The sequence below is a fragment of the Aplysia californica genome, unplaced genomic scaffold, assembly GCF_000002075.1.
Source record: "Aplysia californica isolate F4 #8 unplaced genomic scaffold, AplCal3.0 scaffold00011, whole genome shotgun sequence".
In the NCBI taxonomy this organism is placed as follows: domain Eukaryota; kingdom Metazoa; phylum Mollusca; class Gastropoda; order Aplysiida; family Aplysiidae; genus Aplysia; species Aplysia californica.
The window spans coordinates 589,994-616,626 of NW_004797281.1; the positions used below are offsets into that span (position 1 = coordinate 589,994).

The 26,633-nt window shown below is 40.5% G+C and overlaps 2 protein-coding genes across 4 annotated transcripts in view; both read right to left on the minus strand.

Annotated features, from left to right (window-relative positions):
- LOC101845816 (multidrug resistance-associated protein 1) overlaps positions 1 to 26,633 on the minus strand; it is a 53,833-nt gene that overhangs the window by 19,875 nt on the left and 7,325 nt on the right. For all 3 annotated transcript variants that reach the window (XM_005089958.3, XM_005089960.3, XM_005089959.3), the window contains exons 3-16: positions 14,063 to 14,245; positions 12,523 to 12,651; positions 11,690 to 11,818; positions 10,591 to 10,710; positions 9,201 to 9,262; positions 8,201 to 8,335; positions 7,108 to 7,377; positions 5,814 to 5,991; positions 4,113 to 4,281; positions 3,664 to 3,815; positions 2,951 to 3,088; positions 2,193 to 2,339; positions 1,194 to 1,278; positions 311 to 377 (exon numbers count right to left, since the gene is read on the minus strand). In XM_005089958.3, the coding sequence (XP_005090015.1) occupies positions 311 to 377; positions 1,194 to 1,278; positions 2,193 to 2,339; positions 2,951 to 3,088; positions 3,664 to 3,815; positions 4,113 to 4,281; positions 5,814 to 5,991; positions 7,108 to 7,377; positions 8,201 to 8,335; positions 9,201 to 9,262; positions 10,591 to 10,710; positions 11,690 to 11,818; positions 12,523 to 12,651; positions 14,063 to 14,245 (1,964 nt within the window). The remainder of the gene's footprint in view (positions 1 to 310; positions 378 to 1,193; positions 1,279 to 2,192; positions 2,340 to 2,950; positions 3,089 to 3,663; positions 3,816 to 4,112; positions 4,282 to 5,813; positions 5,992 to 7,107; positions 7,378 to 8,200; positions 8,336 to 9,200; positions 9,263 to 10,590; positions 10,711 to 11,689; positions 11,819 to 12,522; positions 12,652 to 14,062; positions 14,246 to 26,633) is intronic.
- LOC106012003 lies at positions 17,426 to 20,427 on the minus strand (the record flags this gene model as incomplete). The annotated part of the gene is given in 1 exon segment (XM_013083520.2): positions 17,426 to 20,427. A coding segment is annotated over 1 exon segment (1,377 nt), but the record flags the coding sequence as incomplete, so codon positions are not given.

Genomic DNA, 26,633 nt, shown 5'->3' on the forward strand with positions numbered 1-26,633 from the left:
CAAAACACAATCAGAAGATACAACTTTTTGAAAATGTCAGCTATTTAGAGATAAATAACTTTATCGATTAGCTTGAGGAAACAACAGAATACTGCATTGAAAATATATTTTCACAGCCAGTCTTACAAACAGGATGTCACGACCTGAGAAAAAATGATGTTACTAAAGTAACATTTCTCACCCCTTGAACATTGCTACTCTGGTACAGGTTCAGGGAAGTAGCCTAAGACAAAACAAGGTACTGCAAGCAGCTCATGGGACTCCATCAGGAAATTTGATGACAGTTCTCACTGGTAAATAAAATACTTACTTCTTCAAAGTTTCTCCAGTTTCTTCATTCCAACTGAAGCTTCCATTTGTGATTGTAATTGCATGCTCTGTTGACAGATACAAACAAAGTAAATTGTAAGTTCTTCAAGAAGGAAAATAGGTTTACAGTAACATCATAAGGCTATATCGCTGAGCAGATAAAGTGCAATAGATGTAATGTTGTTGTTTTTTTTCTTCATCAGCAAAAGTTCGTCAACATAAGTTGTCAATGGTTACCAAAATGCAGTGCGCCCTACAAAAAAATGTATTCTAAAAAGTCAATATAATTTTTTTTTAAATGATGAGGAAAAGAACGTTTGAACACTAGATCTATATCAGATATGTACCACACCTACAATCAACATATTTTCAAATTCACTTGAGACTATGGCATCATTGTTCATTGTTTCAGGAAGCAACATTCCTGCACTCCGGGCATGTCCATTGATGCTCCGTTGCTCTCTCAAAAATGTCGCCATGGGTCTTTCCACTGATTGTGCCAGTGCATAACTGGTTGAATGTTCTTCTGTTCTTTCCTGCAAGGATGCCAGATTTTCCGCTTCCTTTTTGTATTCCCAAAAGCATCATCCTCTCAATGGCAGTACTGGCTTCTGCCTCCCTATTTTCCTCCTCAATCAACTGGCGAGAGAGACTATGGTATTCAGCAATATCACTCTAAGTGCAGTGACCAATTTGTTTAGGGTTCAACGTCTCTTGCAACACTGTAAGTTTATTTTAGCAGTGGAAAGATCTCCAATCTTAACATCATTCTCCAGTAAAACCAAACTAAATCTCATGTAAAGTGCCTTTCCCATGGACACAATATTGGGAGCATTCTTATATATTTATTACAAAGGGTCAGGGGCTATCTAAGTACTCTTCACCTGCATTCTCAAAGTGAGAGACACTGTTCTTGTCCAGGTCATCATGATACAGGAAGTGACCGATACGACGAGCAGATATGACCGCCTGTGAAAAGATTCGGTATGTGGTTAGATATAACGTTAACCAAATAAATATTTAGGCACCAGTCATGTTTAATGGACAAGAAACTTAGAAGACTGTGACGTAATGGTCAGGCTCTTTGCAATGAGGCATGAGTTATATTCCCAAATAAGGAAGATAATATCAGTGAGTATCTCAGGAAGATGTATCATCCAGTACCTTCGGAAGATATATAAATCCAGGATCTCGAGAACATATATCTTTGAATGTCACAGAAAGATGTTTTGTCCAGTCTCTTGGGAGGATGTATCATTGTATACCTCAGGAATATATATTATCAAGTATCTCAGGAAGGACTTTTCATCCTGGACCTCGGGAAAATGTATCATCCATTATCTCAGTAGGATATATCATTGAACATCTTGGGAAGATAGATCATCCATTATCTCTCTGCAAGATATATCATTAAGTCTAGCATGCAGCATGGGCAGGGAGACGAAAACCACCTCCAAAATGACCTAAATTGTGTGAATGGGTACATATAACAGTCAGAAACTATAATTTTTAAAAAAGCAGTTTTTCAGTAGTGACAAACACATCCACACGGCAACAGTCATATAAAGGTTGAAAAAAAAGTAAGACTTACAGACAGACAAAAAAACAACCGTAGAAGAAATAAAGATGTATATGTGGGTGGTTGGCAGGTACTCTGGTGTGGTTTGCTCTTTTTTTCCTATCTAACCTCTATTGTCCTTATCTCTCATCCTTTTCTCTACATATTACTCTCCAGCAAAATCTCTTACCTTCAGCACTTATATGACTTATTTGCGTTGCAAGTACCGTAAAACTATTACTAAAACTAAAACTAAAGAAGTAGATCCCACCCAGAAGCACCTGCCAACAACCACACAAAAAAAGGAACAAACATCTGTACTTACTTTGATTAAATCAGAGACAATCATGGGGGCAAAGTTGATTGCATAGCGAAGGATGTCAAAGAGAGAAATGGCCACAAAGGCCTTTTTGGGGTCCAGATAGTGATCGTTTGAGGTGAACACGTAGCACAGGAAGGTCAGCAGAGAAACCTGAGTGAGGGAACAGTTGAAGCCTTCGTTACCATGGCAATGACAAGATTTTATTGATCTCGCAATCAGAAATTAGTTCATATACTTTTGCTACCAAGACAATGACAGAATTATACTGATCTCACAAAGACAGAATTAGTCCATGTAAAAAAAAATATTAAGTATGTTGACTTTGTCTTTTACTTTCTCTGCATGTCAGAGCATGCCTTTGTCTTCTGTCTCTCTGTCTCTCCTCTTTCGTTTTATCCTTGTAATAAGTATTGGAGACTCATAATGTTTTATGTTACAGTTGTATGTTGTACTGTATTGTAAAACGCTCAGAGCCTGTGTACTTTATTCAGGGTTGAGCGCTATATAAATGTAATTTATTATTATTATTATAACTCCTAGGGATAGCTGCTTGCCTCTCCCGCCAAAGAAACTGATTCGATGTCCAATTAAGGGAAGCATGTTCTGAGGGTAACGTTTGAGTCTATATCCCAGGTTCTTGAAATCTCTTACCCCAGTGTCCTTGCTTGGGATCAAGAATGTTATACACATAAATAAAAGACAAACGCATTCTCCACCTTTTCCCAAAGAAAGAACCTCTCTCAGAACGTTATGAGACTTACCACAAAAGGGGCAGCAGTCCAGGAGAAGGTCAAGATGGCTGTCAACAAAGCTCCCGTCCTCAGCTTGCTCAACTCCGCGTCTCGGACTTCCAGAACGCGCCGCTTAAAGCTCTTCTCCCACGCAAACAGCTTCACAATCTGAAAGGGCAAGCCGTTAGCTCAGTCAGCATCACATGTGGCTATGGAGGGGAAGACAGAATTCGAATCCCCAATTTTATGTTCTTAAACATGAATTGTGTGGGAAAGTTTCAAGTCTTACTGGAGATGGGAGTTACATTAACATGAGGAGAGTCTACTTGTGCTTAATGGTGTTGTAATGGACGTTGCAGCAATAAAATACTATTTAATGACAATATTTTGGGCAACCTTTTAAGAATAACAATAATAACAATAATAATAATAATAATAATAATAATAATAGTAATAATAGATAGATAGATAACATGTGTATAATGCAAGAATTTAGTTTTTGGAAAGAGAGAGATTATGTCTAATTTTTTTACCTGTGACTCATAATTGAACATATTTTGCTTATTGCTTGACTTTGAACATTGTGACTCATCCCTGATTTTCCCTGGCCACCACATGAACAAGGTGATAATGATAACAATAATAAAAATTATAATAATAGCAACAACAATAATAACAATAACAATATTAATAATTGCGTTTATATCGTCAAAGACTCTAGGTTGTTTTAGAAAGACTCAAACCTTGATCCCACTGAGTAGCTCGTTCATGACCTTCATCCTCTCGTCTTTGCACGCCATCAGCTGTGTCTGCAAGGTGCCCAGTTTGGCCGTGATGACGCCGTTGGCCGGGATGAGGAAGATGAGGAAAGCAGCCCCGGCAAACATGGACAAACCTGGGGAGGTTACATGGGAGAAATGAGGAAGGACAAAGTGACAGAGTACTACATCTGCTTTTCTCTTTCTAGAAATGGCAACTTGTTTGGTGTAGCTCAACGCTACATGAGGCAAATACTATAACTTCAGCCCCCGCACACACTAGGAAAAGTTTGTAACAGTTTTCGAGTGCGAAGTAAGACATCACTTGCAGTGAAATGAAAAAAACAACATTTGGAAATTGCCTTATTTCTCCTCCCCCCAGAGTGGGCCTTGCTGTGTTATGGGTCTAGCAATGTATGACAGAGAGCACTCACCGACTGTGTCGTAGAGCAGGTAGAGAGAGACCAAGATCTGTAGCGGGCTCGACCAGATGGCCCACAGGTAGCTCATGATGTTCTCCAGATGCTCCGCGTCCACTGACATCAGGTTGACAACTTCGCCGATCGTTGACTCTTTACGTGCCGCGTTGTCCATGGTCAGGGCCTGAAAAAACACAGACAGCCATTTCAGTAACGTTTCCATTTTGAAATGAAATCCTGAATCACCATCTTCGAACATTTACAATGGAACCTGTTCATTATTGTCACTCAAGATCACAGAGAAAAGTGATCTGTTATAAGCAGCAGGTGGCCGCTTAGGACAGGGTTTGAGTTATAGTCACATACTAGACTTGACAAAGTCAACAGATGGTTTCAAATGTGACCCTACTCAACACATTGAGTAAAAAATATATGTTGATTTATTTAGAAATACAAAGTTGGAGGCAAAATTTACAATTTATTTTTAAAAATATATACTTTATGAAGTTCTATCTTGATAGTCCTCACTATTTATAGTGTTCTAGAACTTTTATGTTCTTCATGTTATGAACACATTGTCAGATTGTACTGTGATAGTATGAATGTCTGCTTATGTCTTAGCAGTAATCTAAGAAGCATATGTGAAGCGAGCTGACAAAAAGAGTTACTTCTCAGATTTGAGCCTTACGGAAATAGATACATCACGCTTATTGGTGAAGTTTTTAAAATAATTTTAAAATATGAAATAATTAAAGGAATGTTATACTTAAAGAATATGGCACTAATAGAAAATCTACAAAGTGACCCTGGTGTCGATTTTTGGCCAATATCTCCATTTGCGGATTGCGAGAAGTAACTCATTTTGTCAGCACAACTCACATATGTTCAAGCATTCATGCTCATGTATTTTGTGTTGAAATGAAGGCATTGTAAAGCATCTAGAGCTGTAATGTATAGTAGTAGGCGCTGCAGGAATGATCTGCATTACTATTACTATATCACGTCCTTGATGAAATCTTAAGGCCACATTCCTTGGAAAGCGGCTCACCTATCTGAATAACAATAATAATAAATCATAATTGATATTTTCTATCTGTTATTATAAGATTTTAAGGCAACATTCCCTCGGCTCATCTTTCTGTGTAATGATAATAATAATAATAATAATCATAACATAAATAACATCTTCTATCTCGTATTATTAGATTTTAAGACAACATTTCCTGAGAAATGACTCATCTTTCAAAATAATAATTATAAAATAATAAAAAAGGAACATTTTCAATCTAAGACAACATTCCACAACAAGTGACTCATCTTTCAGAGCAATAACTTTTAAAAAATTATAAAAAAAACATTTTCTATCAGAGACAACATTCCCCAATGAGCAGTGCGGCCGGCTCATTTTTCAAAATAATAATAAAAAAAATAATAAATAACATTCTCTATCTAAGACAACATTCCATGAGAAGTGACTCATCTTTCAGAACAATAACTTAAAATTATTTTTTTTAAACATTTTCTATCTGAGACAACATTCCCCAAGCAGTGGCCGGCTCACCTTTAAGAACAATAATAAAAAATAAAAAATTACATTTTCTATCTAAGACAACATTCCCTGAGAAGTGACTCATCTTTCAGAACAATAAAAAAACAAACCAAAAAACCCCCCATTTTCTATCTGAGGCAACATTCCCCGAGCAGCGGGCAGCTCACCTTTCTGAAGACGGAGGAGATGACAGAGGCGCGTATCCTCAGGCCCAGCGAGGTGGACAGGTGGAACACCTGGTGGAAGAGCAGGGTCTGCAGGCAAGTGGAGAAGAAGAGGCCCAGGGCTAGGATGTAACCCTTCCAGGCTTGTTCCTTGGGGTCTTGGACAAAGGTGACCAGCTCACTGTGACCCACGACAGACGACATTTCATTAACTCTTTAACCATGCAATTTAAAATCATGTTTCTGGGTACTTCTCTCGTGTTTGAGGAAATGCGACCCGACATACTGCGCTTTTAAAAACGCTTGTTTCGTGTCAAATTGACTGATAAAGCATTACCCAGATGTAGAATTCATATCTTTGACTTCCGGGTCAAAATAAAGGCTTGTTAGGTCGTACTTATTTTATTTTCGGCCTGTACCATAATATAATAATAACTTCACATTGGATGGTGGTACCATCCAGCCATGGTTACATACTTCAACTACCGGACGCTGCCACTGTCCAGACATGGTCAAAGAGTTAAACGCTTTTTGATTTTCCGGTACAATAAAGACAGATTCTTTGCCACATTGACAGAATGAAGGGCTAGAACTTAAATGGCCCCTGGATCGGAAATGTAAAGTAAGTTAAAGTAAGTATAATAAAGACTCTCATGTTTCCAATATGATTATAGAAAGATAAAATAAGATAATATCACATTATTTTCTTGATCTCCATAATAAAGACAAATTTGTTGCCATGTGGTAAATATATCCACCAAACCGCCGATACACTAATATACACATACAAACAAGCACACATATAACACAATATTTAGGTAATTTTTGGACAAATTTTGTCATCACTTCATCAAAACCAGCACTGCAACCAACGAACCATTTGTATCATTTGGGAAGTCTGTAAGGGGTACATTAGAGTGAAGATGTTCCCAGTCTGAGTTCTTTATTATATTTTCTTATAAAAGAAGAATCTTCAACATTTGGCATGAAGTGCAAATGAGTAAATAGTTACCAAAACCAAACAGAGTCTGTTCAGTCACTTTTCTGTATCCCTCTGTCTCACCCCAACACTCATACACATAAATACAAACACACATTCAAAAACACATTTCTATACACAAACACACATACACACACACACACACACACACACACACACACACACGCACACACACACACAAATGCACAAATTTATACATACAAACACACACACACACAGATACACACACATACAGATGTCCATACACATATGTACACAGAGATACACTTAGATTAACAAAAAACAAACTAGACTCACCCTAGAAGCAATGGATTGCACAGGACAAGAACATCGTAGAAAAGCTTCCAGATCTGGCTCAGAAAGTACTCCATCCAAAAGGTTTTGAACAGAACACCAACCAGCGATGGACCAGACTTTTTCCTCTTAACCTTTGTGGACTTTTGGTTCTCTGAAGACAAGGAACCGTTGGGCTGTCCTCGGATCAGAGGAGTTCGTTCTGACACTGGTTCGGCATTGACGTTGCCTGAGTAGAAGGAATTCACTTGCATTTGTGACCGAACAGCTGTCCTGTGAAAAATGTGAACGTAAATGTATGGGATTAACGTCCCTATCAACACTATAAGGTTATTTAACCCTATCTGTACATCGTGCTCTACTTATCCATACGAATAGGGGAACTTTGTGCCACCACTTTCCAAAGAGGATATTTACTCGTTAATCCGATCCGTACGCTTTGAATAGCAGTCTGTCAAAATGATTTTTTGAGAAATACTGAAAGTTTCAAAGAGACCTTCGCACTAGAAGTATTTTAAATTATGAAGAATACAACACTGGGGGTACAAAATGACCCCAGGACTACGGATAGGGTCAAAAAGTGGGACCTCCGAATTTAAATTCAGTCTCTAATGGGACCAAGTCAGATGGGCCGAGAGTCTTGAAGACTCCACAAAATGACTTGAGTTTAAGAATGACCTGTCTGGGATTCGAACTAGGACCATTCGCTTCACGGTCCAGCATGGTACCAACTAAGCTAACAGATCGCCCAAGCTGTCCTGAGAACACACATAGAAGAACATACTTTCTCTCAATAAAACTAGCCTTTCATGCATTTTTAAAGTCATTTATCCCTCTAAAATGATTTCATGGGAACTCTTAAAGCATCTATTCAAAATTTACCCCCCTACCCTCCCCCACCCCCCATTGGATGAACACGGCCATGGAAACAGGTGACAATTAGAGTTATATAAGAGAATGGATAGAAATTGAAGTGGGTTAATGATTCAGGGATATGAAGTGCTAATAATAATCTGAAGATAAATCTAGATTTTTAAAAAACAACAACACAGCACAGCAGACCATCTAACCCAGATCACTGAAGCAACAAACATACTTGACTTTTTTTAGCCTGACAGCATATATCCAGCGCTGTAGGAAGCGAGGGACAACAGACTCGCACTTATCCCGAGGGTGAAGGTCACACATGACTGACTCGGTGATGGGTGTTTTGTAGCCTTGCAGCATCAACCTTGGTGGATGGTTAGAGAGTTTTCTTTAGTTTTAGTGAGAGTTTTACGGTACTTGCAACACAATAAGGTAATATAAGTGCTGAAGATTAGACACGTTACAAGACAGTAACAAATACCAAAAAAAGGAGGAGAGATAAGGGCGACAGAGTTTGATAGGAAAGAAGAAGCACAACACACCAGAGCACCCACCAACCATCCACAAATAAAGGCTGAAGACTAGAGGTGTTACAAGACTGTAACAAACACAAAAAAGAAGGAAGAGAGATCAGGACAATAGATGTTTGATAGGACAGAAGGAGCAAACCACACCAGGGCACCCATCAACCACCCATCACAGTTAAATATTCATTGAGACATGGGAGCAATCAAACAGTGGGCACAATGCTAAAGATGTAACTCTGCTGCACATCACAAATTGAGGAACTTTCCTCGACTATTTTTTGTGAGAAAATGACATGGTGTTCGACAGATTAGCATGTCCTAGGTATATTATTATTACTTTTTTTTTCTTTCATTATTTTGAAACTAATAAGTCTTACACAAAACCAACCCAGTAGCCCAGATCGTCTCAAATCCCTTATCCCCCACACTTAGCAGCCAACTTTAAGATAACTTAAGATATCTTGGAGAGGACAAAAGATATCAAGGCAGATATTGTATCTCCACTCTTCACATGTCAGAATGTGATAATTCAATTATACTGCTTGATCCTCCATTGGAAAGAATTAACAATTATGTTAGCCCACTCAAACACGTTACTCGCCTGCACTGCACAGAAAAGCAAACCATAATCTAACTATACTGAATTGACAGGGGGGTTTCTTTTTCACACTCTCTAGAAAAAAGTCAATGCAAACCACTTACTTATTAAGCCACCAGAAAGTCAGTCGCGATGGAAAAGAAGCGCCTAACTCTGGGCTTGGTTTCTGAATATGATAAGACAACAACATTTCATTAAAAAATAATGATGGTGATAACAATAATAACAATATATCAGTAACAATAATAACAAAGTTTACGTACACAGCGTCCATTTCAGAGTGGCTCTTGGTGCTTTGCAACATTAACAACTGAACTAAAATAAATACGCGGACTACACTTTCAATACAGCTGTGTGCATCATCATTACACTGTGTTAACTCAATTTTTCTCTCTCTCGCTCTGTATGTATCATATATCCCCAACGCATATGTATGCATTCAAATTCTCTCTCTCTCTCTCTCCCTTTTTCTTTGTCTCTTTCTTTCTCTTTGTCTCTCTGTGTCTCTCTCTCTCTGTGCCTCTCTCTTTGTGTCTTTCTCTCTCACTTTTTCTACACTGAGATCTCCCGCACTCACATAGAACATATATGCTCACGAATGCAAAGTACACACATATATAAAGATAAGAAATACATGCACTAGAGAAAGATTGCTTACAAATGATGTGTGATGCAATGACAGATTGTTTGATTTTGGATATCTACACACAGCTGTAAAGCAAATTATTATTAAACAGAAAACCAATCCTCATTTACAGTCGTAATTGTCTAAGACAGCTGCTCATTGCCGAGGAAAACAGTGGCCCACTTAGACATGCAACCGTCTTACTCAGCGTCATTTTAAGGTACAAAAGATGAAAGGGGGTAAAAAGGAATTGGCCATTTGTATAAACGATTGTCTTATACAGGTGGCTGTTAGTAGTGTTAGAGTAGATTTGTCTGTATTGTTTTGTTTCCCTCTATATCAGTACTGATTGACTTTGAAAGTTTTGCATCCCCAATGATACATTTCAGGTCATAAAAGAACTTTTAAAAGGTAAACTGCTCAGACCTGGCCCGTCCCCACAACAGCAAGGTGAGAGGGGCACTCCATTCTGGCAGAAGAATGAAAATGCTGGTCGAAAACTTCTATCCACAAGGACATCAAACTGCTATCTTTTGAAAGCAGGATAAACAGGGAAACTACTACACCACAAAACAATGTCTTGATTGCAGATCCTTCAAATATTTGGAATATTAGTTAATGCATTGATAAGCATGCAAGATGCGTGAAAGCTTATTACATCAGCGATATTTTTATATAGGATTAATATGTATGTATTGTTAAGTCTACAGTGTATATGCACGTTTTTCAACCAATAAAAAAAAAAAAATCAATGAAATAGGAAATAAAAAATAAAAATTAAAAAATTAAAAAACAAACAAACAAAAAACACAAAACATAACCCAATGTCTAGACATGTTCATCTGTTAACAGAAGAACAACAAACTCACTTTAGGGGAAGCGTATGTGAGCACAGGCTTCTCTGCCCAGCAGTGCAGCAACAGCTGTGTGACGATGAAGGCAAACTGGATGTAGAATATGGAGAACTCAAACACGTCAGAGTCGTAAATCTGAAAAGAAAAGGTACATTTTGTTTTAGTAAGAGTTTTAACACTTTGCGGGCGGTCACTTGGAGCAATAATGCACCACAGAAAATTATCTGTTCCGGTCCCGCCAGGTCCGTGAAGTCCGTTGCAATCGCTCTCCTGGCTGGGTGACCGGATCGGGTATTTTGTACTGCTGGCTATGTGACTGCAACACAATAAGGTCATATAAGTGCTGAAGATTAGAGGTGTTACAAGAGAGAAACAAACACAAGAAAGAAGTAGGGGGGATATAAGAACAATAGACGTTTGATAGGAAAGAAGGAGCAAACCACACTACAGCATCCGCCAACCACCCACTCAAAAGTTTTCATTCCAGTTAACATGCTTCTTTGTACAGGGACACAAAGCTATCACAAAAAAGTACTGTACTGTACTGCGCCAGGTGACTGGAACGGATAATTTTCACTGTCGTATTATCGTGCCAAGTGACAGCAAAGTATTAAAAGCTTCATTTCCATCCATGGATGTGAGCAGCTTGAGGGGTTCTCTCTTGGCTTCAGCACTGAGTCTTTTTTAGTTTGAGTAAGAGTTTTTACCAAAACAAATGGGTAACAGGGAAAGATCAGGGAAACGTAGCTTTTCTGAGAGCATCCGAGCAAAGGAATGAATGGAAAATCATGATGGCCGATGTCTGTCGCAGATCTGGCACTGGATGATGATGAAGAAGAGTTTTATAGCACTTGCAACACAAATATAATAGGCCATACATGTGTTACTGGAGGTGTTACTAGAGAGTATCAAACATAGAAAAGAAGGAACAGAGATAAGGATCTCGAAGGCTTGATAGGAAAGAAGAAGCAAATCACACAAGAACACCTGTCAGCCACCCACACTTCAGTCCTGAATTAGGTCACAACAACACCAACAGTATCACTGGAAAGAAGCAAAAGGAGCAGACCAAGCTTTAGCACCCACCAACCACGCCCACATCCCAAGTGGTTACCTGTTCCTCAATGTAAGAGTAGAATGGCACAATGTTGCAGATGGTGAGCAGCAGCCAGAATATAAACATCACGCCTGAGGTGACAAATCTTTTCCTCCGTTCTGCTATCACAAAAAGAAGTGCCAACAACTGAGGAGAAAGAAGGGAAAACAAAACTGTAGGACATTGCAAAGATGACAGTTAAAAGCTCTGAAAGACCACAAACTAACCTGAGGAACCCCCCAAAAATAAATTTTAATCATTTTAGGAGGCAGGCTTCAACCCAGCTTGTCATGGCCATCCCAGGCTTTGAGGGATACAACGTCCCAGGAGAAAGACTGAGACACTCAAAGAAAATTCTCCCCACTGAACCCGGGTTTTCTGTGTGCGATGGCAAAACTCCTTAATGCTACACCACGGATGCCAGTCAGAGGAACCACTCAAAGGTAAAATTTAATTGAAACTTTTGGCAGACATGTGGTGTTGGTCTAAAGCCCCTTTAAACACTCGATCAATAGAAAAGTGCGATAAAAAAAATCTGAAACTTTAGTTCAAATCTAGAGTTCAGTAGCTGGGAGCAAGTGCTATTTTCAGGGCATTTCACAGGAATTTCATATATTGATTGCAAATCTGCTGAGTCCCACGAACTACAATGATGGAACCTATAATTTCTTAAACTAAAATGCTTTGAAAGGCCTTTTGACAATTCAATATTGTGCACGAGCGAAACAGTGCATTGAAAACTATAATTTTGGTAAGGCTTGAAAATTGTCCCTTTAAGTTTGGCAGCAGACTTGAGGGCACTATTATCAGACTCTGACTGAGCTATGATTTTAAAAAAACAACCAACTCACAAGTGTGACTGACAGCAGAGCAGCAGCAAAAACGTTAGCCTTGAGCAGGCTGATTCCCTGACGGTCGTTTTCGTTGATGGCACTGACCACATCCACAACTGACATCATCAGCAGCAAGACAAGACCAGCCTGGGGATAAGAGAAAAACATCGTTTGCGTCATGACATGGTTGAATTAGGTGCTCATTGATTTTTGAGCATTTGGAGTTATTGGTATAATTTTACAGCTTGTTAGTTTGTTCAGCTTTTCGTTAAAAAAAAACAACTCTTAAAACCCATCTATCTTGAATAAAAGTTGAGATGTTTGTGATTGAAGGAGGTGGGGGTCACTATGCTCCTGAGGAAAATTTAGCCTTAACATGGCCAAAAAGTTTGGTGAATTCTAAAGTTTAAGAGTCGTTGGAAACAGCAAAATTACATTTTGTGGCTTTTGATCAATGTTTTTCAGTAAGATCTACACAAAAATGCATTTTTAAATGGATATGAAAGATGTTGAGCTAAAAAAAAAAATCTATCACAATCGCCCCCAATGAGTGGAAAAATGTCATTTTTTTCAATTTCATTATTTTGAGAACCATCTGATTTCACCATGATGCCTCGCTTTTAAATAGGTTTAGCTCAGTTTGGGTTTGGGTTTGTTTGGGAGGTACAGATCAGTTCGGATCAGGTCGAGATGGTCTGAGTTGGTTTGGGTTAGTTCAGACTGTTTTTCGATCCAGTGAGAGCATGATGTGCCTGCCCTTTTTGTTGATTAAAGTGTCCCAGAAAGTGCATTTGCCTCTTCCTCATTATTTTTATTAGTGAGCAGCCCATTTAGTCAATAAAAGAGGTAATTTATTTCATTCTCATTCCTACTGTTTGGGCACCATAGGCAGTGCCATTACATGATCTTAACGAAGGGAAAAGAACACCATTCTTCCTGTAGTTCAGTGCGCGTTGGACTTTCCCTCCTTGCCCCTTCTTTGGCCCAAACAGAGTCACACATATGGGGTATTTCATAATAGTTACTTCATCAATGTCTGACGATGACCAATGCATAAGCAGAGGTAGGAGAATATTATTCCTTCTTAAAAAGAAATAGAAGAAAGTAGGATAAAGATGATTTGTGGTTTCTGCTATGGCCAATGAGACGAGTTCTAGCAGAGAAAAACCACATTCCATTTTTTTAGTATTTAAAAGCCTCATTTCAACTTGTGGGTGAGCACATCTCGCAGACTTCTCTCTTGGCCTCAGTATTTAGGGTGGCAGGAGGCTTCGTTCCAAAGGGAACCAGAAATACCTCAGAGTGCACTATCTTACTTTTGTTTTAGTAAGAGTTTAACGGCACTTGCCACACATTAAGGTCAAATAAGTGCCGAAGATTAGAAGCGTTACAAGAGAGTAACAAACACACAAAAAAAGAAGGAGCAGAGGCCAGGACGATAGATCCAGCGCTGTGAAGCTGATACACAAATCTAAGGCCCCATGACTCACTCACCAGCATGGCCACAATCAGTGCCGTGAAGCTGATACACAAATCTATGGCCCCCTCACTCACTCACCAGTTTGGCCACAAACAGCGGCGTGAAGCTGGCCCCGCGGCCCGCGCTGGGGACACCGGCCAGGTGAGCTGTGTAGAAGGGAGCTGCCAGCCACAGGAAGCCGCACGGCACCCACACCAGCACCGTGTCCTGGAAGCATGACGTCATCTGCGGCCATGTCTGGTACCAGGTCAGGTTCACGTCCTGTTGTTGTCGAAGGAAGGGGAGAGAGGGAGTTAAAAAATTAGTGAAGTTATTTTTTTTACACCTCTATCGACATCATTTGGATCATTCAGAAGATGGTTCTTAGTTTTAGTAAGCGTTTTACAGCACGGCACTTACAACATAAAAAACATAGACTATTCTTGGTATGGCAGAATGTGCAACGGTACCTCACAACCGTGACGGGTGGAGGGTCAATACACGTCAACCTCGGAGTCAGAGATGGCATCTCCAGACCGCAATATAATATCAAGCAATATCGGTGGAAGGTATAATATAGAGGCACGATAAAGGATGAGGCAACCGTCCAGGGCCTGGATTTGCCGAAATTGGAGGACGTGGCCAGGGACAGACAAACGTGGCATCGACTGCTCTCTTTTCAGTATTTATACGTTTGTTTACGGCACTTTCAACACAATAAGGTTATATAACTGCCAAAGATTGGAGGTGTTACAAGAGAGTAACAAACACAAAAAAGAAGGAGGGAAGATAAAGACAATAGATGTTTGAAAGGAAAGAAGAAGCAAACCACACCAGAGCATCCGCCAACCACCCACGACTGCTCTCTGCCTTGCCTTACGTACCTGACGGTATAGGGAGAGAGTAAGTTAGAAGTAATGCCGGTGACGTGGCTTTAAGGCAGGTGGGTTGTCATAACGGTGACAAAATAACCCTAACGTTAGCAACAAAAACCCCCACAAAATACAATATATATATATTAAAAAAGAGCTGCACAATGCGACGATCAGCATTGCTGTATTAGCTTTGATTGATTGATTGATTGGGTAGATGTTTTACGGCACTATCGACACAATTTTGGTTTCACCGCTACAAAATCAGACGTGTTTTTAATAAAGAGTCTTTCGGAGCTCGCAACCGCAAACGATCACACTATTTCTATTATGCTAAAAAGACGAACAAACATTTATAAAAAAATTTTGTAAATATGGAAAAGGCTTATTTACATTTGTATATACAATACAAATCTCAGTGTATGTATATATACACCGACAACGACAACTATATATTTTCACATTTTATTAAACAGTCCAATTTCTTTTATAAAACTTAAAATTCTTTTAGGTTCTATGATGTTAAAAAGGGTCTTAATATCGTTACATTTAAAATATTTATCACGGACATAATTAAAGTCGACACATTCCATTAGGATGTGCCGAACTGTGAAATCTGTGTTGCACGCCACGCAAAAAGGAGCTTCCTCTCCTTCGAGCAAATGTTTGTGCGTGACGTGCGTGTGTCCTATTTTTAGTCGGGTAAAAATTACTTTTTCCTTTCGTGGTAGAGAAAATGGTTTCCTGGGCGTAAGTTTCGGTTGAATGTAATGGAGTTTGTTGTGTATTTGTTGATTCCAACTTTGGGACCAGGAGGATGTGATGTGTTCTTTTACTTTCAGTTTCATGTCAGAGAAAGGGATTTTACTATTTTTGTTTTCAGGTAGTTTTAGAGATTCTTTGGCAAATTGGTCAACGGCTTCGTTGCCATCAATGCCTACATGGCTTGGAAGCCAAGCTATTGTAATAGTTTTTCCAGACTGATGTAGAAAATGCAGTTTAATGATAAGTTTCAAAATTCTGTTGTCGGAGGTGTCAGAGCGCTCTAAAGATTTCAGACAAGAGAGAGAGTCTGAAAGGATTAAGAAGGTAGACTTGGTTGATTGATCTATAATATTTAGGGCCATTTCAAGAGCTGTAGCCTCAGCAGTGTAGACTGAAGCCTCTGGATGGAGTTTCCTTAAGCTTAAGCTGTGTGGCGATGCAAGGGCAGCAGCTCCTACTGCGGAGTCATTTTTGGATCCGTCTGTAAAGAGTTTCTCTGCTTCAGGGTATCTATTTATCAGCTGTTTGTATGAGTTTAAGTATGTAGTTTTGTCTGTGGACTTTTTGTTGTGTTTTTCAAGACTAGTATCTATGTTTGGTTTGGTTAAATGCCATGGAGGTATGCTGGACATGACAAAGGGCTCGATTATGTCTTCAGAAAAATCAATGTCTTTGAGATCGTTCTGGATTCTTATTCCGAAAGGGCTTACTTTATTTCCTAAGGAGGATAGAGTTTTTAGGTCTTCGGGAAGGCCAAAGACACATTTGTGGGCTGGGTTTTGGGGTACTGAGCTAAGTTTCAAAGCGTACTGCAAAGAGAGTTTTTTCCTTCTAAGTTCCAAAGATGGTTCATGCGCTTCTGCCTGTAAACTTTCTACAGGTGAAGTACGGAAAGCGCCTAGGGCAAGGCGAAGGCCTTGGTTCTGAACAGGGTCTAAAATTTTAAGGTAAGACTTTCTGGCTGATCCGTAAACAGGACTGGCATAGTCCAGCCTGGAAAGGACAAGAGAACGGTAAAGTTGAAGGAGTATTTCAGTATCTCCTCCCCATTCAGGATTGGATAATACTTTTAAGGCGTTGAGAGCACTCTGGCACCTCGTCTTTAGGTCTTTCAAGTGTGGTAGGAAAGAAAGTTTATTGTCGAAGATTACGCCCAGGAAACGAGCTTGTTTTTTAACAGGAATTTTCTCTCCAAACAAATATAAGTCTGGTTGTCGCACACACTTGTGCGACAGACAAAAATGCACACAGTTTGTTTTTACTGTGGAAAATTTGAACCCGTGCCCGTTTGCCCAAGTTTCCAGTTTATGGAGTTGAAGCTGAAGCTGGCGTTCAATGTGATCCATTTTGGATTTGGATTTATAGCAAATCAGGAAGTCGTCAACATAAAGTGAGCAGTCAATATTGTTTTGAAGGGTTTTTGTGATGGAATTTATTTTGATTTCGAAAAGAATGGGCGATAAGATGCTTCCCTGGGGGACGCCTTCTTCTTGGGTGTGTAAATATGATAATGTTGAACCTACTTTGACTTGAAATGATCGATCTTTCAAAAAGTTTCGTATAAATTCTGGAAGATTTCCGCGTAAGCCCAAGTCATGCAGGTCTTTCAGAATACCATGTTTCCATGTGGTGTCGAATGCTTTTTCTAAGTCGAAAAAAATAGCCACAAGGTGCTCTTTTCGAATGAAAGCTTCCCGAATGAAAGTTTCAAGTCGGACGAGATGGTCAATAGTAGAGCGATTTTGGCGAAAACCGCATTGAAAATTGGATAAGGAGTTTGAGGTTTCGAGAAACCACATTAGTCGTTTGTTAATAAGTTTTTCCATAAGTTTACAGAAACAGTTTGTAAGGGCTATGGGACGGTAGTTTGAAGGGTTAGAGTGATCTTTTCCTGGTTTTGGGATTGGTATAACAGTGGCAAGACGCCAACTGTTCGGAAATTGTTGAGAATGCCAGAGTTCATTGTAAATATCAAGGAGTAATAGGAGTGTTTCGTCTGGAAGACGTTTGATGATTTCGTTGTGTATTTGATCAGGGCCTGGAGCTGTGTTTGATAGTTCTGCAATATTACATTTTAATTCGTTAAGAGAAAAGCTGCAATTATAGTGTTCTTCATTTGAAGAGGTAAAATCAACAGTTGTCTTTTCAGAAGACATTTTTACTTTTTTTAATTCAGGGTTGTAATTGTGGGTAGAGGAATTTCCGGAGAGAGTTGATGCTATACAGTCAGCAACTGTTTTTTCGGTTTCTACGTAGGAGTTATTCGGTTTAAGGATGTGTTTAATTGTGTCTTTTTTAGTACCTTTTAATTTCTTTATCATCTTCCAGACTTTGTGCATTGGTGTGTTGTTGTTGATTTTTGAGACATAATCTCGAAAAGATGTTTTCTTGGCTGTTCTGATTTTTCTGCGTGCTTGGGCTCGCGCAATTTTGAAATTAATGAGGTCTTCGTTAGTTTTAGAGTTGACGAACTTCCTGAGAGCTGATTTTTTGGCCGCAACAGCTTTTTGGCAGTCTTCAGTGAACCAACATTTATTTCTTCGGGTTTTGGTGGATAATTTTGGTATGTGTTTTTGAACGATCTCGAGAAGGGTTTCATGAAATCGTTCAAAAGTTTGTGTTTGTGTTTGAGATGGATTGCGTTTCTCCAGACATTCCACGTGAAACCCATCCCAGTCCGCTCTTTTAAGATTGAAACGGTCTGGGATAGGAGTTCGGTGTGGAATGTCTGGAATTAGGGTGATGGGGAAGTGGTCCGATCCGTGTGGGTCGTCCAGGACCGACCACTGAAAGTCTGGAATTAGGTCAGGATCACAAAGGGTTAAATCTATGGATGAAACGTTTAGGTTATTTGAATTTTGAAATGTTGGGGAATTGTCGTTAAAAATACTAGTACTGGTTTTTATTAAGAAATCTTCTATGATTTTACCTTTAGTATCAGTTGGTTCATTTCCCCAAAGAGGGCTATGGGCATTAAAATCTCCCAACATGATGAAGGGTTGTGGGAGCTGGTCTCTGAGGTTTATTAGTTCTCTTAAAGATAGAGGATAATTTGGGGGGATGTATATTGAACAGATAGTTATAGGACGGTGTAGGGTGACCCTGACCGCAACTGCTTGAAGTGTTGTGTTTAGTTGTATTTGTCTGTGTAGAGTTTGGTTATTTATTAAAATGGAGTTGCCCCCAGAGGCCTTTTGGTTGTCGGTGTATATTTGGTTGTAAGTTTGATAGTTTTTTAATGTGAATGTGGGTGTTGGCAATTTAGTTTCTTGTAGACAGATTACATTTGGGGTGTGTGAAGTCAAAAGATAAGAGAGTTCTGCCTGGTTTGCACGCAAACCACGAATGTTCCACTGAAGAACTGCCATTTTAATTTATTTTGAAGGCACGGGTTCGATACTTTTTTTTTTGGTCGTTGGTGACCTTTGTCTTTGTTTTGTTTTGCTGCGGTCACGGTGGACCGCAGCCTTTTTTTGAGGGAGAGTGTGGAGGGGGAGGAGGACCGGAGTCCTGGATGCGGGTAGAGGAGGGGGAGCGGGTGCGGGGAGTGGGTGGAGGGGCTTTATTGGATGAAGGATGATGGGATGGAGGTGATGATGGTGGTGAAGATGAAAATGTAGTTGGCGGTGGGGATGAAGATGAGCGTGGTGAGGATGAGGATGTGGATGAGGATGATGTATGTGAGGATGAAGATGGTGGTGAGGATGAGGATGGTTGTGATGATGAAGGTGGAGATGGTGAGGGTCCTGGGGGTGCAGATGTCGAGAGAGGTTTTGGAGGGGATGTGTGGAGGGAGAGCTCCATGTCCTCCTCCTGGCTATCGTGGCGCTTTTGGGGTTTTTTATTTTTATTTGACGTACGTGGCGCCTTCACGGTTTGGTATTTTACTTTTTCGTTGTCAGCATTTCTGGGGCCTGCCTTGGCAGCGTCTGCGTAAGTTGTTTTCTGTGTTGATTCCAATCCCATCGGGAAGACGGCTGCCTTAGCCTGGGCAGAGGTGCCTCCGAACTTCGCTCGGTGGGTTAGGATGGCCTTTTCTTGAGAGTACTTGGGACATTCCCTCGAATATGCTGGATGTCCTCCCTGCTGGCAATTTGGGCACCGAGGAACTGACGTGCAGGATTCCTCTGTGTGACCCTCCTTGCCACAGCGAGGGCAAACAGCATTTCGCCGGCATCTTAATTTTGTATGCCCGAAGCGCTGGCAATTAAAACAGCGCATCGGGTTAGGAATGTAGGGTTTTACCTCTAGTTCCAAGTACTCTATCGTCAGTTTGGTTGGAGGTCTTGGACAGTCGAAAGACAGTATCCATGTGTTGGTGCGGATCTCTTTCCCATCTCGTCGCACTATGACACGACGAGCGTGGGTGACACCTTCTATTTCTTGTACCATTTCTTCCTCCGTACAGCCGTCTAGGTCACGGCTCTTTACAACACCCCTGGAAGTATTGAGACTCCTGTGAGGCTCAACACTTACAGGGATGCCACCAAACGACGTACATTTCCGTAATTGTACGGAATCGGCCACATTGGCAACCTCCACCAAGAGGTCGCCAGACCCCTGGGGGGAGACTTTCTTGGGTTTGGGGATGCCACAGGCTCTAAAAGCTTTGCCAATGGCAAAGACGCTTAGGGATGTAATTTTCTTTTGAGATTCATCTGCTGAGGAGATCACCAAATAAGGTGACCATCCTAGCGATGTTTGTCTGGGCAGGTCCCAGATACTGACATTGTCGTCTTGTCTCATCCGTTTTCTTTTGCCCTGGTCAGGATTTGCACCCGCTCCTCCTGACAGGGACTTGTTGGGAATTGGGGTAGGGGGAGAAATTTTTGTTTTCATATCCATATAAAAATCGTTTTTATTCATCTCCAGGGCTCCCCACCCGCCACCGAGTCCAACAAGGGGACACCGCTCGGAAGTCCATAGCTGGTGTCAGGGCTACCCTGGAGGTATAATCCCAATCAGACGGCAAGAAATCTTGCCTTCTAACCAAGATTGGCCAAAACCGGTTTTATGAACCGGTCGCAACCGATTGAGTGCAGTAGGCCACTGCACCCGCCCGTCTAGACCGAATCCAGGGCCAAAGTAGCGTGTTGGTGAGGAAAGCCACACCTCAGCCACCAGGGTCCCCTTCTCCGGTCGTACGGGTCGCACCCCACGGTCAACGGGGTGCCTCGCGTTGCGGGGGTTTGGTGTCTATTCTTTGCTGGACCGGACCTTCGGTCGACAGAACGGAAAGAAAGATAGATGGATAGAAGACATAGCAAGAGCGGACAAAAGATGCCACCCCTACGTCAGAGAGCTAGTGACGTACGAGTGGCATCCCACCAGCGGGGGGGTTACACCCCCTGTTGATGGGACAGCCAACTATTTTTATTTTATTCCCCGGTAAGCTCGGGGAAGGACGAAAGAAGAAGGAAGAAAGACGATAGAAGACAGACGATACACCAAAGCAAGTGTCGCCCATGTGCACCTGAGCGTAAATGTCCATGGGCGACAAATCGCCAGTGAAGGGGTTGCACCTCCTGCTGGCGGAGCAGTGGGTCTATTTATATCCCCCCGACCCACTGGGGGTAGCCGTATTAGCGAGTGATAAAGTTAATAGTGTGCTTTATCATTGAACTGTCCTCAGGGAAGCGTACGGTTGGCGTACCAAAAAAGCGTTACAAAGACACACTGAGCATGTTTCTACTGAAGGACTTATACTTCAACATGGGAGAGCCTTGCACCTGACAGACCCAGCTGGAGAGCACACGGCGTCCGAAATTCCGTCTCAGCGATCTTTTAGTTAGTCTGGGCCCCCCGCGGTAGGCCATAAATTAGCGGCAGGTGACCTGCAATTTCACGCGTCAAGTCGGGGATTGACCGGGGTCAACTCGTGCACAGTGCTGTCCTATCTTGTCCTTATCAGAACGCGTTTCTTCCCCTAATTTCATGAGCCGTAAAATGATGCTCACTCTACCCACAGAACCTATTTCGTCTACGTCTTCTTGATATCTTGTGAAAGTTTCAACAGTTTTCATTGATTCGTTTGGGAATAATAACAGTTTTAAATTGTGAGTGTTATGTGATCGGAAGCGCCGTTAATAATGTTATCTCTTCAAATTTAATTACAAATCATTCGAGAATGGAACGATGGTCTTTATTTCTGTTTGCGCGGTGTGATAGCCATCAAATCATATTTTCTAATGATGTGAATTTTGTTTTTCCAGCACTTTGCGGTGACTGGAAATCAGTTAGTGAATTGTGTCCCTAAGTAAAAATCGTTAAAATGCAATGGGTCAGTCACACATATGAGAGGCATAGAGTCTCTGAATGAACTTTGTCGTGTGTGTTGGCGTTTAAATTTAACTGTCAAACAAAAAAAGTACAGAAAGCCCCGATTATGTAAGACAATGGCAGGAGATATTCTCTTGGTTTATGGGATTGATGTGAGGGACGAAAATGAACAGTCGTATTCCGCTAACATTTGTGTCAAGTGTTTTACCGCGATTTCAACTATCAAACGGAGATATGGTGTTACGTCACGTCAATTCATGCCGCAAAAAAGCAGTTGATACCAGTAGGAACATGTGGTGTGCGTTTGACAATAGCATAAATGTGAATTCCTTCTCCATTTTGTCGGTACCGCTTAGGTGGCTGCATACAAAGATCCATTTCAAGCTAACATCGTAAAACACCCCAAGCATACCTCCCCCCATCCCCATGTATGTAAGGAACTAACAAACACAATTTATACAGAAACAAGAAAATACTCCCCCGAAACTGCAAAAATTGAGGAGGCAAGTGGACTGGAAGCAATATTCAATCTTCTCAATGAAAGATTTAGCCATGTTCACACTGCAATATCACATCTGAAACCGTCAAACAATTTTCACTTCCAGAAATCTCCGTAGCAATCGACAATTACATGTCCGCATTCAGACGCTATTTCCCCACAAAGTTATCCCAAAGCCACACATATCATAGCAACACTGTATTCCACACATACAACAACACATGTTTGCTCTCGAGCTTTTAGGAGAACAGGACACAGAAAGCAGCCACCAAGAGATCTCAAAACTGGAAGCCAGAGCACGAAGGATCTCAAACCAGATAGACATAATGCGTTTTATTTTTTGTGTCGCATCTCCTGCAAATAGCCCCCTCATTGCGTGCTGCTGGATATGTTTAGAAAGAAAAATTATATAAATTTATAGTTTTATTCTGTACGTGTTCATTTTGTGAAAAGAAATCGGTGCTGTATATTGAAGATACGTCAGTATATCATTATTCAGGAGGATACACAATCCATTGGATACAAAAAGTCATGAATGCAGGGAAGCGTTTTGGCTATCATGCTCATGACAAGTTCCATGTTCGTGCTGGAAACAAAATTTTGAGTGAGTCAATTTCTAAACACATCCTGTCTTACGTGGCAGTTTTGTAAATATTTATCGTTAGGCTTATAAGTTATTAGCCATTCAATATGTGTTTGTTGTTTTGACTAACTATAAATAGACATACATTTTAAGAGCATCTAACTCAAAAACGTGAGCAGCCATGGTATTGCTATTTCGTACCAATAAAGAGGTTTAGTTGCTTTCTCTAAAGAATAAACTTGTGTTCACGTATGATATTTTTTGTTTGTGTAAGACGATAAAACATGTGTTGAAAAATTCATTTCACCGACTACCGACGCAGGTAGCGGGAGGGCGGGTTAGTGACCTCTGGGTGACCGGCCCGCCGTGACCCGGTCACTCCATCGCCGATCCAACTAAAAGAGCGCTGTCTGTACGCCGTGAGCAACAGGTCACAGAGGGCATCAGATCATGAGAATTCACGAAAAACAAATTATGCTGAAACCAAAAGAGAAGCCCGCAAGCTGTGCACATCCACACAAAATGGAAGTGGAGCTTTTTTTTAAATGTTCAAAATATGGAAAAAGGTCTCATTGACCACAGCAGAAGCCATTTAACCTTTAATTTTTCTAATTCTTCTATTTCGCTGGAGAAATATTCTCTTCTACGGATGTACTGGTCATCGTCAGATATTGACAGATTATAATAATAATAATAATAATAATAATAATAATAATAATAATAATACTAATAATAATAATTAATAATAATAATAATAATAATAATATTATATTATAATTATTAAATATTATAATTATTATTATATTATAATTATGATTACTATAATAATATTGATTTAATAATTATATTATTTGCTTTATCATAAGCGTCATGTGACCCACCTAGATAGATATTCCCACAACTTCGCAATAACGTCCTATGGCCGGTCGGTCGATCCCTTCTAAATAATCATCTCGGTACGCCGTAGATTACACCTTGTATTATGTGGAGATAATGTTATGCATCATGCACAACGTGACCTGTGGACATTCGTAAACGTTCTTAGTTTCAGTTTAAGTACGAATGTCCTTTTCATATTAGTCTACGAAAGGGGATTACCTTTTTTACATAATATCTTTTTTTATATAGTTAAGTGGATTACACGGCACGACATTAGGATTTCCAACACAAAAAAAGAGCAATGAACAAAAATGTCTTTGCATCAGCTTGTATCAGAACGGCTTGTATCAGCAGTGAATAAAAATGCTGATATAGAACGTTTTAACAATGTGCCGACCAACCATCCTGTGGCAGTGTAATCTGTACGATATCACGCTCTTCAGAAATCACAAGCTTTGTGGAGTGTGGAGGCTTGGGGGAGAGGGATATGACATGAAAGCAGGCTACACACAACTAACTGAGCTCACTATACATTAATGTCATTGTCGGCTACGAATAAAGAAGGGAACGTTTTAGTTAGTTGAGTAAGAGTTTTGCGGCACTTGTCACACAATTTGGTCATAAAAGTGCCAAAGAATAGGAGTGTTACAAGGGAGTAACAACAATAACAAAAAAGCGAAAAAAAAGGAGAGGTCAGGACGAAACAAGACATTTGATAGGAAAGAAGGAGTAAACCACACCGGAGCACCCACCAACCACCCACCGTTTTTTTTTCCCCTTCAGATATCACATCTACTCCATTCCAATCAATTAAATTACATAAAGATGGTTTTGCCGAAATCCCAATTCCTTGACGAACACAATGAGACAAAAGCGTACAAATCACGTGCTCTGTACCTGGCCCATGTATTGTACGCTGCTACACACGCAAATTATTACCTTGAGCTTCAGCTTTTTTTTTTTTTGGAGGGTGGGGGGGGGGGGGGGGGGGCGGAAAACAAATAGTAGAATTCCTTTTTTTTAAACTCGGCTACCCAACCCGCCCCCCCCCCTTTTCATAGGGACCACTCCTTATTTTATATGCGTACTCAACGTGGGGGTTTTTTCGTAAGAGTTTTACTTTTACGGCATTTGCAACACAATATCAATAAGGTCATAAAAGTGCCCAAGATTAGAGGTGTTAACAAAGGAGTAACAAACACAAAAAAGAAGGAGGGGAGAAAAAGATGATAGATGTTTGGAAGGAAAGAAGAAGCAAACCACACCAGAGCACTCGCCAAACACTCAAAGATAATTTAATTAAACAGACCACCACAACCGCGGAAAGTGTGGATGGTGGGAAGGCGCCACAGGCAGACCTTCCTACTTCTTTATTTCTTCTCTGTTGTTTCTATGTATGTTTGTTTTTTTAGTTTTAGAAGAGGTTTTACGGCGCTCGCAACTGCATACGGTCATATGAGCGCCAGAAGATAAGAGGTATTACAAGAGAGTAACAAACATAAAAAGAATAAGGGGAGATAAGGACGGTAGATGTTTGATAGGAAAGAAGGAGCAACCCACACCAGAGCACCCGCCAACCACCCACTGTTTGTTTGTTTGTTTGTTTGAATAAAAAGAAGCACATCGACTCAATAATGATCATTTAGTGTTGGGGAAAAATATGACAGACAGAAAGAAACAACAGAAGGAAAGTAAGGAAATAAGACATACAAACGGCGCCCTCCAGCCATCCGCTTTTCCGTCTGTCTTACTCCCCCCCCCCCCCCCCTCAGAAGGAAATAACCGTTATTGCATCCGTATATATGCTTCTCTTTACTCAAACAAACAGACACACAAACCAACAAACTACACAGAGCTGAAATTCTGAGGAGTGAAGGGAGCTGGGGGCGAAATCTTCCGTGATGCTCCAAGGCCATAAGGTAAAAATGTAAGTGAAAGTGAGGTCCAACACAGACAACGCGAGTGCGCTGTAAGTAGACATGATGTCTTTTGTGTGAGCGACCCCCCCCCCCTTCCCCCCAACAAATAAAACAAATCCAAAAACAAACAAAAACCCCAACAACCAAATAAACACATCGACACAATAACGGCCATTTAAAACAGAGAAGAAGTTGGGGACGGAAAGGCAAAAACAAAGAGGAAAAGAAAAGTAACAGAGTATCTATCTACCAATCAGTGGCGCCTTCCAACCACCCGCACGTATACCGAGTCCTGTCTCTGACTCACCAATATTAAAGTCTTTTCCAAAGGACATTCTGTCAAACCTGCTCTTACCGACCATCGGTCCAAGACAATCACCTTTAAAAACGACCACTTCCCTCTTTACTTTGCTTCTTGCGGTTGTTGGTTATTTTTTTTCTGCACTATAATGACATTGTCTAAGAGGACCACTCGACTAAGACGACGACTTTTCTTCCTCAACAATGGGGCGGGGGTCGTCTTGGACAGGTTCTATTGTACCCGAAGTATAGCGGTTTCTGTTTGTCCAACGAGCTTTGAACAGGTTGGGGAGGGAGGGGGGGGGGTTGTTACCAACTGTCACATGCTTCTACACACAAAACCAGTACTCCAAAATAATACTGTCGATTTGAGCACACTTAATAATGACGACAACAACAACAACAACAACAACAACAACAACAACGACAACAACCTATACAGTTCAGACTGGTCAAAGCAAGGAAGAAAACAGCACGAAGCCAGAACATCCACAAACACAGTTTCTATAACAAAGGAGACATTAAAAAAAGGAGAAAAACATACAAACATACACTAACAGACATACATATATAT